Below are 18,695 nucleotides of genomic sequence, written 5' to 3' on the forward strand. Positions count from 1 at the left end.
TATTTATATTCTTCCTATAATTTCTTTAACATTACAATATTGGAAGTTTGTATGGAAAAAATAAAAAATTATTTATATATTTTTTTTATTTTTTTAAAGAAAAAAAAAAAGAAAAAATGTTTGAAGCAGGTCTGCTTAACTTTGGAATTTAATTAAAAGAAAAAAATAAAAATGTATAAAATAAAATAAAATAAAAAATTAAATTAAATTAAATTAAATTAATTATAAATTAAAAAAAAAAATATATAATAAAAAAAAAAAATAAATAAATACAAAATTAAAATATAAAAAATTAAAAATTAAAAATGAAGAATGAACAACTATGAAAAAGAGTATATGAATATAAACATTTTTAGCAATATCGTATTGTAAGTAGGAAAAATTTGATCGTGCGATTAGAAGAGCAAACTCAAGGCGACACAATTGAGAAACGAATCAAACATTACTAGGATATTAGCTCTTCAATTAAATATATATATATATATATATATATATATGTATATGTGTACATTCACACGTTACACGCAACTACGTAGTTTATAGATATAATAAAAAAGGGGGACACGATAAAAACAAGGACGCTAGCATTTGTTATTTTTGTTTTTTAAGCATACCCCATTTTACGAGGTGTACTTATGTATGTTCGTACATACCCACGTGTGCAACTGCTTGGGCCATAATACATAAATAGACCTATTTAAAAAAAGTTATTTTTACGGCTCATATGGTGACACTATATTCATTCATTAAAGACACATTTTTTTTTTTTTTGAAAAGGAATTGCAATTATTGGTTATTAAAAAGGAATATAATTCTATGTATCCATAGTAACAAATATCATACACATGTTAATTATTTTGATAGACCTGTAAAGAGACCAACATTAATTGTAAACGAGAAATGTGTGAAGAATATACTTAATGGTTTTCCTTGGATATATTCCAAGGATGTGAAAAATGCAGAAGAATTATTTTTATATAGTCCTTGTTTAGTTAATATAAAAGATGAGTTCAATGAAAACATAGGAATAGGGATATACAATAAAAATTCAACTATTGCATCGCGAATATTAACTAGGAACATAAATGATAATATAAATGAAGAATTTTTTAATTGTAGAATAAAGAGAGCATATAAAAAAAGATTAGAATTATTTCCTAATGATAACTTTTTTAGAGTTGTAAATGCAGAAAGTGATTCGTTACCAGGTATTATTATTGATAAATTCAATAAGCTTATATGTGTTCAAATAAATGCAAGTGGAATGGATATACTGTCTCATGTTATATTAAAAAGCATTGAAAATGTTTTAACACCAGATGTAATTATTTTAAAGAATGATAATCAAATAAGAAAACTAGAAAAATTACCTCTAAAAAAAGAAGTATATAAAGGTTTATATACATCACCAATAGAAGTTAGAGAAAATGGGTTAACATTTTTTGTGGATATATTGAGAGGACAAAAGACAGGATGGTATTATGATCAAAGATATAATCGTTCAATGCTTATTTCATATTGTAAGAATAAAAATGTATTAGATTTATTTTCATATACAGGCTCCTTTGGTATTACTTTAGCTTATTATGGTGCTAATGAAGTAACCTGTGTTGATTCCTCTTATCTAGCTATTCAAAATGGAATAAAATCAGCTCAATATAATAACGTGTTAGATAAAATAAATTTTGTGCATTCCTGCGTTAAAAAATTCTTTAATGTATGTTTGCATGTTCAGTTAATAACTGCTTTCAGGAAAGGGGAAACTTCGAAAAATGGAAAGAGTTGTCATTTGGTAAGAATAAATCAAGAGAAAAAAAATAATGAAGCAAAGTATTTTCCAAGTGGAAGGGAAGAACAAAATAATGAAGCAAAGTATTTTCCAGGTGGAAGGGAAGAACAAAATAATGAAGCAAAGTATATTCCAGGTGGAAGGGAAGAACAAAGTAATGAAGCAAAGTATATTCCAGGTGGAAGGGAAGAACAAAATAATGAAGCAAAGTATTTTCCAGATGGAAAGGAGGAACAAGTTAATTCAACCAAACATGACATGAACAGTTCAGAAAAATCGAATTATATAAATAAACAGGAATGTGAAAAAGGGGAGCAGAAACTCTTTTCAGATATTGAGAATATATTTATATATGAAAAGAGTAATAGTAATACAACCCATATAGAGGATATAGAAAGCTTACTAATTAAAAACAATAATTATGATTTTTTCAAAAAAAAATATGATGTTATATTAATAGACCCACCTGCACTAGCACGTAACAGTTATTTATTACCATCTGCATTAAAAGTTTACGAAAAACTTTTGTATATTTCATTTAAAATAATGCAAAAACCTGGATATGTCTTTGTGTCAAGTTGCAATAAATTAGTAGGTTATGAGGAATTAATTCTTTGTATAAGAAGATCATTGAATTGGTCCAATTGCGAGGGTACAATAATAGGTGAAGGAAGAATTAGTTCAGATCATCCTATTCATGTTTCATTGCCAGAGACGAAATATTTAACGTCCGTTCTTTTAATGGTTACATAGCTATTTATTTTCATTTATAACGTGTTCTGCGCTGGTATTTTGGTATGTTAGCATCCCAATATGTTGGCATCTTTGTGCTTGTGTGTTGTTTGTATACCTTGTTTACATACACTGTTTGCAAACTTCTTTGCCTGCTTACGTCGATTTTTGTTTATTTTATTATTTGCTTATTTTTGTGTTGTGGCATATTTATTTTTTTTTTTCAGTGAAAAGATAAGTAAACTACTAATTTTTTTTTAAATATATTAATAAAATAATTAATTTTTGACTAATTTGACTTTTTTTCAAATTTTAGTAACAGTTATTCTATAAAAGTTTATATATTTTAGTACTTCTCCATTTTTTATAGTTATATTCTTTAATATGTTTTATTTTATAAGACTTATATTCTTATGAAGCTTCTATCAAAATATAAAATGAATATTTAAATTTTTATTTATTAAAAATGTATAGCAGTTAAATTCATAACCCTCGCAGTTTTGTTGTAACATTTACATTTTCAGCAAAACGGGAAAATAAAATTATTTAAGCATGCAAAAATTGTTTTTTCGTGTATTCATATTTTAGACCTGTTCAAAATAAAGTACAAAATGCAACGGAGAACTCATTGTCAAATGCAAGAGCAAAGGTAGCAGCGAACATAATAGCAAGGATTACAACAGGTATAATTTTTCTTCGTGTATTTATATATGTGCACACATTTTCAAGCAAAATGGATAAATAAAAAAGCAGAGAATTTAATAAAATAAAAATGCGAGTAATAAATGATTTTCCCTATTGTCCTGTATATATTAATCTACTTATAAATTACTCTTTGTGTAAGGAGTATATTTAAAACCATTAGTATTTCATTAAAAGTTTATAAAATTGTGGAAAAAAAAAAAAAAAAAAAGTATGATTTTGCTTTGTATTTTTTGTTATTACTAAAAAATTTATTTTCCCGTAATTTTACACTAGTGAAAAAAGGAAAAAATTGTGATATTCATATGATTTAAAATTATGTTGCATGAGGATAATAAATCTTTTTTAATTAATTTAAGAAATACTTCCGAGCTTACAAGTTTGCACGTATGCATATATAAATATATATATATATATATATATATATATATATTTATAAGTATTTGTTGTGTTAAAAAAAAAAAAATAATAAATGAATAAACGATCATGAATAATGAGAAATTTATATAATGATCATTGAACTAGTGACCGTGGAAAGTGAGTAAATAATAATTCATGAAAAATTGGTAATGCACAAAATAATGAATAAGCAAAAAAATGCAAAATGGTAAACTGGAAATTCCGACATAAAAATAATATGTCCATGTTCCCAATGCGAGACAGATATAATAGTTTTTATGTAATAATTGTTCTTATTTTTATTCTTTTAATCCATTTATTTGGCGTGTGTGTGTTTTTTTTTTTAGTCACTGCAACGTTATGCTGATATGATGAAAAATGTAAATATATATATATATATTTATATTCACGTGTGTATGTATACAACTTCCCAGTATTGTAGTGAAATTTTGTTTGAAAATTGTCCTTCACGTTAGTACATAAAATTGTTTTTTTCAGTACTTTATTTTTCATGAGTTATGAGTACTGGCTGGAATTTTAACTTTAATCAAAAGTACGCCAAAAGGAAAAAAAAAGAAGAGTTACGATACATCAAATTATTTAACAAGAAGGGGTTAAAAACCTCAAGAGAAAAGAATGACCTCTTTAGAGAAGGTTTAAATTGTGGACCCGCTGGACGCAATGCATTAATTAGATGGATTGAATGTACAAAAAGGGCAAATAAAAAAAAAAAGAAAAAGAAAAAGCAAAAATAAAATAATACAGAATAATACAAAATAATATAAAATAAAATAGCACTTTCGAAAGTATACGAAAAGCTGTTTTGTATAAACTTATGAGTAATTAATATCATTTCTTTCCAATTTTAGCCAAGTAGAAAAAATAAAATCCCCCAAAACAATTTTTTTATACTTGTTCATTTTTATATATAGATAACTACGAATTGAAAAACGAAGAAGAAAATGGCTATCCAGCTGTTAGCGCTTGTAAAGTGTGGCAAAATACTCAGTCTTTTCAAGATATTACCTTATCAGGTTTGGTTGATTTTCTTAAGTTCCTAAATATTCCTAAACATATAACATACAAAAATGTTTTCGATAATTACTTATCCCTCAAGTTCATTAGTAAAGTTAAATCGATCGAAAACTCGCAGAAGTGGTAATGAAAAGAAAAAAGAAAACACAAAATTGAAAAGAAAACAAGCAAAAACGAAAAATGAAAGCACAAAATTGAAAAGAAAACAAGCAAAAACGAAAAATGAAAGCACAAAATTGAAAAGAAAACAAGCAAAAACGAAAAAAGAAAAAAAAAAGTGTACCATAAAATGGATTTATTGCTGAAAATTGGCTCATTCGATAGCATCATTGCTCGTTATGAGAATGTGTGACCATATATATGTATGTACGTACTTCTATACATTTGTGTATTCACTTTCATACGTGTGTATACATGCCAATAACATATATAATGTATGTACTTATTCACTGTTGCTCACAGTTTAACCAAGCTTGCAAAAAAGATGATACTAATGTTTCAAGTACGCGAAATTCAACCACTGTTCTCTATGTTACTAGAAAAAATAGATGTGATACCATTAGGAATTTTAAATATTTTAATAGAAGAAACTCCTGCAGCTAAATATTTTTACAAAATAACGTCGATAAAAGTAAGAAGGAAAATATGGGTATTATGCCCCGATAAATTTTATGAAGAAGTTGAACATATAATTGAAGAAATAATTTTAAGAATGAAATTAAGGAGTACTTATGATGAAACTATTACTAATTTAATTAATGAAATAATTGAGCTAATTGGAGAAGAAAATGAAAAAACATTTCTTTATAATTTATGTATACACATTATACGATTGAAATGTTTGCAATCTATTTTGAATGAAAAGGAAAATTTTTCCTATGACGCTTTACCTGACACGGTATCACGCAGAGGTCAACAGTCTAAAGTAGAACCACATGATGATAAGATGTCACCTATAAAAACGAAGATGCATAATATTATAAATGAAGAAAGTGTATCCCCTAAAAATAATACTATTAAAAAGGAGCACAGCGAAATAGATGAAACCATTTGTGAAATGATGTTAAATTCTAATTGTTCCTCTAGTTCAATATCAGATAATATTAACAACAAGCTGAAAAGATTAGAAATATGTTTTGATAAAATTATGAACAAAAATGAAAAATATGAAAAGAACTCATGGCGCTATAATGACAATTCCAAGCTATATTTTATAGCTCTTCGTGAATATAGCCAATATAATACTTCATTTCAGTATTTAAAGAAAAGGAAAAATAAAGAAATACATGATGAAGGTAATATAAGGCGTATGATGAAGAATAATAATATTAGTTTAAATAATGATAAAAACAAAAGAAGGGATATTTGTATAAATAATAATAATTACAGCAATAATTATTATGAACCGAAAAGTTCTCAAAAGAGAAGTTTAATTATAAGTGAAGAAAAGAAAAAAATGAAAAAAGTGAAAATGAATTCAAATAGTTTTAATGAAGTTAATATATTTAAAAAGGGTTGTTATTCAATGGAAAAGAGTCGCAGTGAAAATAAAAACAAATATGCCCCTATGAAAGAAGTTGAGAAGGAAGAGGACGGAAGTGTTATGGGAAAAAGAGGCAAGAACAATTCAAACTGCATTGGTGTCAATAATGTGAAGGAAAAGGAGAAAAAAGAAGTATCTACGCAAAATTACACAGACAATATGAGTCATAAAAGGAACATGAATGAAAATCATCAAAAGAAAACATTGTTACCTTTTGACAATATGTTCTATAGCAATCTTCGCATATTGTTATGTTTACAATACAAGGAAAAGTACAATGTAAAGGACGAAGAAATGTTGGTGATAGACAAATATTTTTACATTGTTGAATTTATAAATAATATTATAAGAGATGGTATATTAAATTTTTCAAATGAAATTAAAGCAAACGATATAATTAAGAAAACAAAGAATTATATTAGAATAAACAATATAGATGATTTGTGTGAATATTCTTTATTATTCAATAACATACATTTGAAATTTTGTATTATTGAAGGAATTTGCTTCTATTTTTATAAAAGTAATTTTGATATTTTAACACAGAAAAATAATATGAATTTTTGGACTTCTCTTTTCTATTTTGGTATTTATAACAACTTTTTCTCTTTAATTAAATACGCCATAGATAAAATTGAATATAAAGACAGAAAAAAAAAAGTAAAGAACCTTTTTGAACAAAGGCGCAAAATTATGTTGAATGAAAATGAGCAGCACAAACATAAATACTGCAGTGAGAATATACATCAGACGCTAATTGAGCAGAGGAAGGTAGAAGAAAAGTTAACTGATGATAGTGTAGAGAAAGACACAAATGATGAAAGTGAAGTAAATGATAGTGAGGGGCGTGCTGAGAGTAAACATGGATATGAACAGATAGAATACTGTGCTGAAGTTAAGGACTATTGTTGTGGTGATAGTGTTCCCTGTGAGACGTACATAAATGACGTTGAAAGTAAGGAGAGTTATCGTAATAGCCCAAACATGCATAATTCGGTAGTAAATGAATATGATAGCAACGTAAATAGCTACTACGAAGAAGACATATGTTATGATAAACTATACAATAAAAAGGAAAGAGAAAACCAAGAACGAGCGCATTTTAAGTACATGCAGTGCCAAGAGGAAGAAGAAGAAGAAGAAGAGGAAGAAGCAGATGAAGTAGACGAAGTAGATGAAGAAGTAGATGAAGCAGACGAAGAAGCAGATGAAGAAGATGAAGAGGATGAAGAAGAGGAAGAAGAAGATGAAGAGGATGAAGAAGAGAAAGAAGAAAAGGAAGAAGAAGATGAAGAGGATGAAGAAGAGGAAGAGGATGAAGAAGGAGAGGATGAAGAAGGAGAGGATGAAGAAGAGGAAGAGGATGAAGAGGATGAAGAAGGAGAGGATGAACACGAGGAGAATGAAGACGAAGAGAATGAAGAAGAAGAAAAAGAAGAAGAAGAAAACGAAGAGGAAGCGGAAGAAGAAAAAGTTGCGGATGAACAGGAAGATGAAAGTGTTGAGGAAGATAAGGAAGAAATGGAAAAGGTGTATGACCGCTACCATTACAAGCAGGAAAAGATAAAATTATCTCCTTTCAGCTCTAAATTGCAAATCAATAATCCCTATGGTTGGAAGAAGAAAAAAAGATATAGAGATTCATATTTTAAAGTGGAAGCACAAGACTTGAAAAACCTGAGTAAAGTAAAAGCAGAATTTACAACAAATAATGCAATTACATTAGAGGATATAAAAAATATAAAATACAAATTATTTCCTAATAATTGTAAAGACAGTTATTTTAAAATACCTTTAATTAGTGTCCTAAAATATATAGTAAATCCAATTAATGGACAAAGTACATTTCTCTCCTTTTTTAACTTTTTTGAAGAAGACAATAGTAATATAGAAGAATTAAAGTCAGATAAGGAGAAAAATAGTATTTTATTATTGTCAGCTTTATTAAACATACCCCAAATTGATTATATAAAAATAAAAAATTTTTTTACAATAATTGATGAGTTTTTTTACCTCGAAAAAACTAATTTTAGAAATACATCAAATGGTAGTAATATGAAAGATGTTGTCTTTGTTCCTGAAAATATGAATGAAGTAAAAAGGGTAGGAGCAAACAAAAAAACATGGGCCCCAAATGATATTTTTATTAGGGATAGTAATTATTACAACGATCATTGCAGGATGGATAAGGAAAAACTGGAGAGCAATACTACCACATTCACGTACACAACTACAACTTCTGCTACGACTGCTACTACTGCTTCTATAAATAATAATTATAATATGAGAACAAGCCGAAACGATGCATTTAGCGAAATGAGCTATAAAAGAGACTTGCTGAAAAGTAATTGTGAATATGTATCGAATTTTGAGAAAGAAATAAAATGGGTTAAATACAATGAAGAGAAAATAAACAATTCAGACGGTAAAAGTAACAACATTGCTCTGTTAAGGGATAAAAATACATTTGATAGTATAGGGAAAAAGCTAGTGAATCATATAAAAGACATGAATAAGGCAATAAGTGGCAACCAATTTTTAATAAATAATAATATAAGTTCCTTATGTGAGTACTTAAATGATATTAGTAGTGCCGATAGTTCTAATAATGATATGAACGAGCAAAACGCTAGTGCCATGCATGGTTCTAATAGCATGAATAGCACTATTAACGCCAATAATGTGAATCCCATGAACGGAGGAATGACTCTGTTAAAAGGAGAACTGGGTGCTACATCTAAGAAAGTTACAAAGGAAAATAATATCTGTTCAATTAGTTTATTTTGTGAAATAACAAATGAAATTGTTCATAAGTTAACCAAGTGCAAAGGTACTACGTCTACTAGTACATCCAGAGCTACAACGATAAATAAGTACCTCCCGTATATTCTAAAAATATGCTTCCTAAATCTAGACTTTTTAAAAGGAGAAAAGCTAATAAATATGTACATAAAATATATGTATTTATATGAATATTTATACCATATGATTTTAAACAGAATTCTATATATTAGTACTGTTAAATCGTTTCCATTTTTACAAAATATTATATTAAAGGAATTACATTTTTATTTTGAAGATTTTAAAAATAGGAAAGTTAAGAATCTGTGGAAGTTCTATTTGTATGTTCATACCTTAATTGATATAAATAAAAACAAAAATAGTTTAATAACTAAATTGTTTCATAATAATGCTATTGAATATTTTATAAAACTTTTTTATTCCATATCATTTTACAATCCAGCATTTTCCGTTCTTTTTCTGAAGCTTATTGAGGTATATATATGTAGTATATGCCCAACATATATGTGTGTTCCTGTGCATATATATATATATATATATATATATATATATATATGTATATATATGAGCGTAATTACAATATATATAACAAAACACAAAAGTTGTTGCAGCCCCTTAGAATGTTTCTTTTTTTTTTTTCAGTGGATTTTAAAATATACTTGTTCAAATTTTTTTTTTACTCAGACCCCATTGTTTTATAGGAATATTGAAAATAAGAGAGAAGAAATATTACAAAATCTATGGATGTAAGATGACATGAACATTTAATGTCTTCGTTTAAATTAATTCGATTTTAACTCTAATGATTCTTGTGATATGAAGACATGAATATATATGTACATATGTATTTATTTTTTTTTTTTTTTCTAGTGGAACGCATGAACGATCTTTTGCAAATATGTCCCCAAATAAAAAATGTCGTATTGAGGTAAAAACGAAAATATGAGCACTATCCATATATGGCAGCTGATTTTACTTATGCATACACATATATGCATACACTATATGCATACACATATATACATATATATATATATATATATATATATATATATATATATATATATATATATATATATATATATATATATATAAGTACTCCTTCACGAATTGCATGTACTTAAATATATATATGTCAACTCGTATTGCTTGTAGAAGCATACAGACAATATGTATATCTGTTTTACAACATTTTGCAGTATAAATTTTGGTTAGACTCGTACAAGAAATTTTCCGAAAGATGAAGAGAGAGGTTTCTTTTTTTTTTTTTTTCTTCTGAAATTTCCTTTTTTATATAATGAGAGTATCAAAATTTTAAATTCTTCATTTATATTTGTTTTAAAAAATTTAAATAAATAGTTATTTGTACAAATTTGCGCAAATTTTTTGTTTCCTAAGTAACACATGATTTTCCTTCCTTATAATCCAATTTGACTATTATACTTGTGTAAAAACAATTATATATATTATATTTTGGGTCTTATTTATGAGTCATATTTTTGGGTCTTACTTTTTTACGTTTTGTAAATTCTTAACATACTATAACTTTAATATGCAAACAAAATTGTTTTTATATAATCTTTTTTTTCGTTAATTTTTCGCTAAGATGCAAATATATATACACATACTATATATATGAATTTAATATTTTTTTCGTCTTTTTCGTTCTTTTTTTTTTTTTTTTTTTGGAATATATATATTAGTTATCTTTTAATTTTCTCTTGAAAATAATAAAATAAAAATTAATATGTACTAATATAACAAATTTTTAATCAACTTTAAATGAACTGATTAAAAATATATCATACAATAATGTTAATAGGTATGTATGATGTTCCCTATTTTTTAATTTTATTGCCTTATATTATTTAAAAAACAAAAGTTGTAAAGAAAAACAAAAAAAAATGTGTTAGCCAATATAACAGAAAATAATATTCAACTACAGGATTGAATATATAGAAATTTTATTTTTTAACTCTTTACGGTTTTTTTTTTTTTTTAGTTTTTTTTAATTTTAATAATTGCTTCGAAAATAAGTTATATAACAAAGGAAACTTTCTATTTTTATTTAAAGTTAATGAGTTATTTTTTTATTAACCTGCAATATGGGCATATAAAGGTATAATACGATGAAATATTGACATAAGTAAATACAAATATGTTAGCAATTTATTACATATTTAGATAAAAATGGTAAAATTAATAAAATTGATAAAATGATATCTGTAAAGTCATAATTGTACATGTACAAGGCATCTAAATTGTAAAATACATGTGCTATTAGAAATGGAAAAAATATCGTTTATCATATTTGTTCTTTTTTTTTTTAATTGGACTGCTAAAGAAATTTTTGTATAAATGATTTTTTTTTTTTTTTTAACAAAACATAAAGCAAAAAAATTGAAACAAAGGATAATATAGTTTCTATTATATGTTGAAATGTATAATACCATTAGTATTTTGCATATGTGCAAATAAGTAGGTATTATTATATAATATTATATAAACAAATATATATGTACTACATATATATATACAAATTTGTTACGTAGTATATATATTATATGTATATATATAATTATATGTTTTATTGTATATATATATATATATATATATAATTCATTGCATGTTAAAATATTAAGGGATTTATAAACTGTATTTTGAAGTATTAAAAAGATGTACTCAAGTAAATTTATAATATATTATATTTTTCACATAACGATAAATATAATAATAAAAATGTTATAAATATGTAATGGGAGAATTAAAAAAAGAAAAAAAAAAAAAAGAAATATTATTTTAATAGTTACATAAAACCAAAATGAAGAAATATAATTACCAACGAATACAGAATATACAGCCATAAAGATAAAAAAACAAAAAAAAAAAGGATAAGGAAAAAGGAAAAAGGAAAAAGAAGAAAAGATTACACTAATGTATACAACATATATACATAGCAACATTATAAATCCATTTTATTTATTTTAAAAGAAAATATGTCATGTTTGCGTTATATATTAAATCCTGAAATTTATCATTTATATGCCGTGTATAGCTTTTTTTTTTTTTTTTTTTTTTTTTTTTTTTTTTTTACTAATCTCGTCGTCTTGTTTTCTATATTTGTATATATATTTACATAATAAATAAATATATAATATGTACATATATTCAGTACGTATATATAGTACATACACATACGTACACATTTAATACATATTTTGCGACAATTTTGTATTTTTTTTTTTTTTTTAATGTTAAAGTCCTTCCCCATTTTATTATTCCCTAACGTATATATATATATATTAATTTTTCATTTACTGCCTATACATCACTTATAGGTATATGAATACATATATATATGTGTGATACTTCGGAATACAGTGTTTATGTATTTATATATACATATATATAACTATACATTGAGTAAAAAAAAAATGTATAGAAGCCGTGACAACCTTGTTAAAAATAACAAGAAGCATGAATTTGTCAAAAGTCAGGACGAAAAAAATTCGCAAGGAGAAAATACCAAGTATATTAATATTTCCTATCATATAAGGAAACTGTTTAGTTATTGCGATGCAGACATATTAAGGATAGAAAATAATTTAATTATCTATAATAGTTTAATTGATAATATAAAAAAGAATGGAAATAAAATAATAAAAAAAGAGGTAGAAAAAATAATACGAGAAAAAGAAAAGAATGAAAAGTACTGTTTGAAAGAAATGAAGGAAGAAGTATTCAGAGTAAACAATTTTGATTTAAAGAAAGTAGAACTAGATTTTAAATTTATAGAATGTAGCTTATGTTTTGAATTAATTAAATTTGTATGTATACAAGAATGTAATCATACCTACTGTTTTTTATGTTTTTATCGTTTATTATATATGGAAAAAAAAGAAAATGATACTGAAAATAATAATAGAAGAAATAGTAATATTCGTGAAAACAATAGCAGTAACAATAATATGTATAGGAATTACACAATTAATCGTAATCCCCTGAGAGGTATAGATAATTTTGAATATTTTAATAATAATAATAGTAGATCAAATGAAAGAAGAAAAGAAGCAAAAGATGAAAAATATAATTATGATTTTGATAAAGAGAAAATGAAATGTCCTTTTTGTAAAGAACGTAACGAATATATTTTTTTTTGCCTAAATAACTTTTATACCTATTTTACTTACGACAATTTGCTACAAACTTTGCTCGAAAAAGAAAAAGATAAGTATGATTTTAGTAAAGAAACCATTCAACTTACTGACTTGAATGGACATCTTTTTAACAGGAAAAATCAGAACAAAGGAAGCGAAATAAATCGTTCATTGAGAGAAAACAGGGAAGGAGGCACCTTAGAAGAATATCATATATATACACATAGCTCAATAGATGAAAATGAAAAAGATCTAATTAGAACAGATAACAATATTGACGAGAAAAAAGATAATTTTTTAAAAGGACAAAACGAATTAACAACAAAAAATGATATAAAAAAAGCCTTTTCATCATACTATGATGATATTATAATTTTGCGAAATATCCTAAAAATGAACAGTGAAGCAAACAGTCATAATAATAATAATAGTAATAGCAATACTAGTAACAATGCAACAAAAAAATGTGAAAATTTGTATTTATTTTTTTATTATGAGAAATATATAAAGAGGAAAAAAGAGAAAATACAATTTCTTTTAAACGCTTGTGTTAGTTCTTTAAAACGATATGCATTTTATTCAAAAATTTTTGTTGATACAGAAAAAAAAATATTTTATGAATATTTTTATATATTTAGCTTATCAACACTTCTTACTAGTTATGTGTGTTTATTAGCTCCTTGTATTGAATACTGGGTAATGATCCAAAGTAAAAAAGTAGAAAAATTTAAGTTAAATCATAAAACAGATAAATATTTTGAAAAAATTTATATAGATAGTGAAAAGGATATAATAAGAAAAAAAAATGATTCTATATATGATAAATATCAACAACCTTCCAAAAATTTTGTTTGCATAAAAGAGGAAGAATCAGAGTTATCGGATGATTATTTTAAAGTTATAGATATATTTTCTAAAGCTTGCTTTACTAACCTGGACAATGTAAATAATTTAAGTAATTTAAAAAACTACTGTTATAAAACTTTAAGTGGTTTATGTAAGCATATAGGTGAACATAATAAAACGTATTGTGATATATGTGTAGGGAATAATGATAATATTTTTTTATTTGAATATAATATATTTTATAAAAAATATGTGAAAGTACATATAGAATATGGAGAAAAAATATCTGAAAATAAATATAAAACAAGGCATATATATTGTCATTTATGTGGGTTCTATTTATACGATTTCGATACATTCATGAATCATATAAATAAGTATCATTTCTTTTGTAAGTTTTGCTTTAACAAGAATCCGAGTGATGGAAAGGATGTTGCAAAAAATGGAATAGAGGATGTTGTCTACTACGATCTGCTACACCTTCATGTAATAAAATACGAAAAGAAAAAGAAAAATGAAAAAAATATTGGAAAATTTTGTAATTTTTTTTTTTTTTTTTTTTTTTTTGCACATTTTTGTGGTCCACATGTGCACACACATGTAGATGTACAAATGCGAAAGAATATATACACATTTATGTACACAACGAATACAATATATATTTTGCATCTTCATTTAACTGATTTTTTTAGGTATATAAAGATTACGAAAATTTATTTGATCATTATAAGAAAAAGCATCATCCATGTTTGTATGAACAATGCATATTTGTTGTCTTTGATAACAAAATAGATTTGTGTTTTCATATAGCAGAGAAACATGAAGAGAAAGGAAGTAATAAGAAAAATAAGATAACCTTCTCCATAGGAGGAGCATCATATAACGAAATACGTAATAATGGAATTAACGGAAATGGCAATAATAACAGTGGTATTAGTGGAACTAGTAGTTATTATAATAACAATAAGAGAGATAGGAACAGTAAAGATATTAGTAACTCGCTGGAACATGATGATCAGTTAGGAAATAGTAAAAAAACATTTGACGTTAATAGTCACAGATGTCTATACAACTTTAAGAGATTTTATGATTCATGGTATTTTGATTATTATGTTGAATGCAATATAGTAAATTTTGTTCAATATTTTAGTACTAGAAAATATTTCTTTTTATATATTATGAGAACAGATATGGACATAATTTTAAAAGTGTTCGAAAACTTATGGAAAAATAATTCTGATTTATATTTTTCACAAGATGAAATAATAGAATTAAACAGAAGTATAATAGAGGAAGATTTTCCTATGAGCAAAAATAATTTTTTTCTTTTCAAATTATTTTTGGATTATATAATAGAAAAAATAGATTTTTTATTATATAATAAAGAAGATTTAGAAAGAAATTATTTAAGCCTATTTTTCCATATAATTGTTCATAAATCATTTGTCCTGTATTACGCGTTCTTCTTTCTGTACCTAAACGAAAGATGTGTGAACTTGGACAAAGTTATTACCACGGTGTACAGCAGTGGTTCTACAACTAACAACAAGGCTGATAGTTCCATAAACAATCATACTTGTTCCAATAACATTCGAGGTAATAATTTGAAAAAAAACACAGAGAATATGCAAAAAACGAAGCATATATACAATTATGAAAAAGATATGATCAGACTAAGGAAAATAATAGAACAAAACGCGAAGATTAGCTTAGCCGAATTAAGCAAATATGGCTTTCTATATTTAATTTTTTTATTTTTTAAAATAGACAAAAACGGATTTGAAAGAGTATACACTTTTGTAAAGAATATTTCTTTACTATGTAAAGACACGTACGATAAAATAAAAAAGGTAGATGCGAAAGGAGATATAAATAAAAACTGTAGTAGTAACAGGAACAGCAATAGCAACCACAGTAATAATAATAATATATTAATACCGCTAGTTCAGAAGAAAAAGGAAAAGAGCAAACATGAAAACGAAATGGGGAATGGCAGCTCGCTCTTAGATGCAATTAACTCACAAAAAGATTTTTCAGAATTAGAAGATGTGAATCAGTTAATTAAAAAATATTCGAAAAGGAAAGGAGCTCAAAGTAGTAATATAATTAATAATATATATGATAAAAAATGGGATATATCAAAAAAGGTAGTCTTAGATTTACTTTATTATATTGATCCAAATTTAAATTTAGTTTCTTTCTTTTATTTATTTTTAAGTAACTATTTTTGTGCTTATATGAAGGACTCTTGTATAAATAATATGGTTAATATATCGAATGAAAATAAAAAAAATATATTAAAAAGAATATCATATGATGTTGATTTGGCATCGTTAACTAGTATTTCAAAAGATTTAAGTAATTTTGTAAATGCAAAAACGTTGGAGGAATGTTTATCCACCGGACCAGAATATTATAGAATAAGAAAAGATATAGAAATAATTCTAAAAACAAATGGACAAAATGGAAAAAATGGAAGAACTAACAATGAATCGGACAGAATGAAATATATGGATAGTACAAAAATAAACGTCAACTTATATGATGTATCTTTGTCATTAAGAAATAGATTTCTAAATATAATTAAAAGTACCAAAGTAAATGAATTGTACGTCATTTACTTTTATGTAAGTAGTATAATGCTTTCAAGCACAAGTTGCAGTAGTTCAAAAAATGAAGAATTTCCCTCCCTCTTTGATATGAACAATAATATGAACACTACTTCTAATGGTATTAGCATAAACAATGTAGTAGGCGTCTACAGCAAAGAAACACTTAACATATTAAACAGAAACGCGTCTACTAGTATTAATAATAGGGTTAATTCACCAAATAAAATTAAAAATAAAAATGCAAGTTCATATAAAAACAAAGTAGAACAAAGCAAAGAAGAGTTTTTAAATACAAGAGGACAGAATATCGATTTAGAGTATCCTCCACTTCCAGAAATGAAGCAAGAGGATACTGTTCAACTTTTATTAAAACAAGACAAGAGCAGCAAGAAAAACGAAAAGAATAGTAGTAAGAACGCCAAAAATAGTAATAAAATAAAAGGAAATAAAGATCATCGCTCAGATGTCGTTAGTCAAAATGTTACGTTAAATAAAAATAAGAAGGAAAATAAATTTTCACCTAATAAGACAGTAGTAAATAACATGAAGATTAATAAGGAAAATGAGAACAATGCAAAAAAAATAACATGTACAAAAAGCACGACACCAGATTTTAAGTATTCTGATTTTCCTTCACTTTGTAGCAATATTAAGGCCGACGAAAATAAAACAAAAAAAAATAAAAATAATGAAAAAGGAAAGGATTGTAGAAATAAGAACATCGCAAATGTGCGTATTGAATCATTTACTGCTGAAGAATTCCCGTCTCTTCACCCAATAGAAGAAAACAAAAAAAAGATAAACAGAAGCAGTGGTAACAGCAGTAAGAACAACAGGAACAAAAAAAATAATAATAATAATAATAATAATTGTACAAATATTAATCATGTAAATAGGAACAGTGAAAAAGATAAACATAATAAATGTACCGAAAACACGAACGACACCCCTTTTGCTTTTAACCAAAAATCATATTTGAATGCATCAGAAGGCAATGTTACCTTCACCATTAAAAAAAAAAGCAAAGTGAAGAGGTGCAACATGTGTACATACGAAAATCTTTTTGAAAGAACCAAATGTGAATTATGCGAAAGTCCTCTATAAATAATGTGAAAAAAAGAAAAAAGAAAAACATAAGCAAGTTTTGTATTTTTGTCATAAGGCTTATACATTGCTTCGGATGAAATTTCACAGCTACTACTAATTATATTTTATAAATAAAGTTAAATTATTTATGACGTAACTTTTTTTAAAATTATATATTTTTAAAGGAGCGAAGAAAAAAACAAGGTTTTGAAAAGTATATAAAAATACGCTATTTATGTTATATTCAGTTCCTTCACAAAAAAAAAAAAAATATATAGTAGAATAACAAAATAGCAAATGGAAAGTAGTATAGTATATCACAAATTAACAGATTATATCATTTGTTACATTTTTGTAGAAATGTTGCAAAAAAAAAAAAAAAAAAAAGTAATATTTTAATTTATTTCTCAATAAAAAATTTTAAATAATAAATACCGTTGTCACTATGAAAATCATATGCATGATGTAAAAAGTATGTGAGAAAAGGAAATTTACAAAATAGACAATTACTTAGATTTTATTCTCGTATGTTGTTACAATTCCATTAGTTTTTTTTCTTTTCATCCAAATGTCCATTCCCTTTTTTCACATTGCTTACGTGTGCCGTATATATTGTACGTAAGCGTGTGTTCTTAATAATTTGTTTGTTAATTTTACCTTCTATGCAATAAGGTTTAAAAAATTATTAAAAATAAAAGTGCACAATTAAGTCTTATTGTTTTTAATTTCATTATATGCATTCTCTCTTTATTTTTTTTTTTTTTGTAATATTTCATTTAACTGATACGTTCAATGGTGCGTAAATGTATATATACGTATATACATATATATATGTATACAACATATGTTCATGTGAATATACACAAATGGGCGCACGAAGAAAGAGCTTCGCGTTCTGCGAAGGGCTACAATTAAATAACTGTCAAATATGCACATACATACATATATATATATGTATGTGCGTATTCTTATCGTATTATACATGACTTTCC

General features: G+C 25.4%; 3 protein-coding genes across 3 annotated transcripts; all 3 read left to right on the forward strand.

Moving 5' to 3' along the window:
• Positions 1 to 312: 312 nt before the first annotated feature.
• On the forward strand, positions 313 to 2,542 carry MKS88_004578 (S-adenosylmethionine-dependent methyltransferase; the record flags this gene model as incomplete). The annotated part of the gene is made up of 2 exons (XM_067217765.1): positions 313 to 368; positions 778 to 2,542. The coding sequence occupies 2 exons, from the start codon at positions 313 to 315 to the stop codon at positions 2,540 to 2,542; spliced, it is 1,821 nt and encodes a 606-aa protein (XP_067072161.1).
• Positions 2,543 to 4,140: 1,598 nt separating this feature from the next.
• MKS88_004579 (uncharacterized protein) lies at positions 4,141 to 10,246 on the forward strand (the record flags this gene model as incomplete). Its single annotated transcript, XM_067217766.1, has 6 exons — positions 4,141 to 4,327; positions 4,555 to 4,780; positions 5,120 to 9,476; positions 9,687 to 9,748; positions 9,873 to 9,930; positions 10,202 to 10,246. 6 exons carry the CDS (start codon positions 4,141 to 4,143, stop codon positions 10,244 to 10,246), a joined length of 4,935 nt encoding a protein of 1,644 aa, XP_067072162.1.
• Positions 10,247 to 12,436: 2,190 nt separating this feature from the next.
• MKS88_004580 (E3 ubiquitin-protein ligase ZNF598) lies at positions 12,437 to 17,721 on the forward strand (the record flags this gene model as incomplete). Its single annotated transcript, XM_067217767.1, has 2 exons — positions 12,437 to 14,491; positions 14,698 to 17,721. The coding sequence occupies 2 exons, from the start codon at positions 12,437 to 12,439 to the stop codon at positions 17,719 to 17,721; spliced, it is 5,079 nt and encodes a 1,692-aa protein (XP_067072163.1).
• Positions 17,722 to 18,695: the final 974 nt, after the last annotated feature.

This window comes from Plasmodium brasilianum, chromosome 12, assembly GCF_023973825.1.
Source record: "Plasmodium brasilianum strain Bolivian I chromosome 12, whole genome shotgun sequence".
NCBI classification, from domain to species: Eukaryota; Apicomplexa; class Aconoidasida; order Haemosporida; family Plasmodiidae; genus Plasmodium; species Plasmodium brasilianum.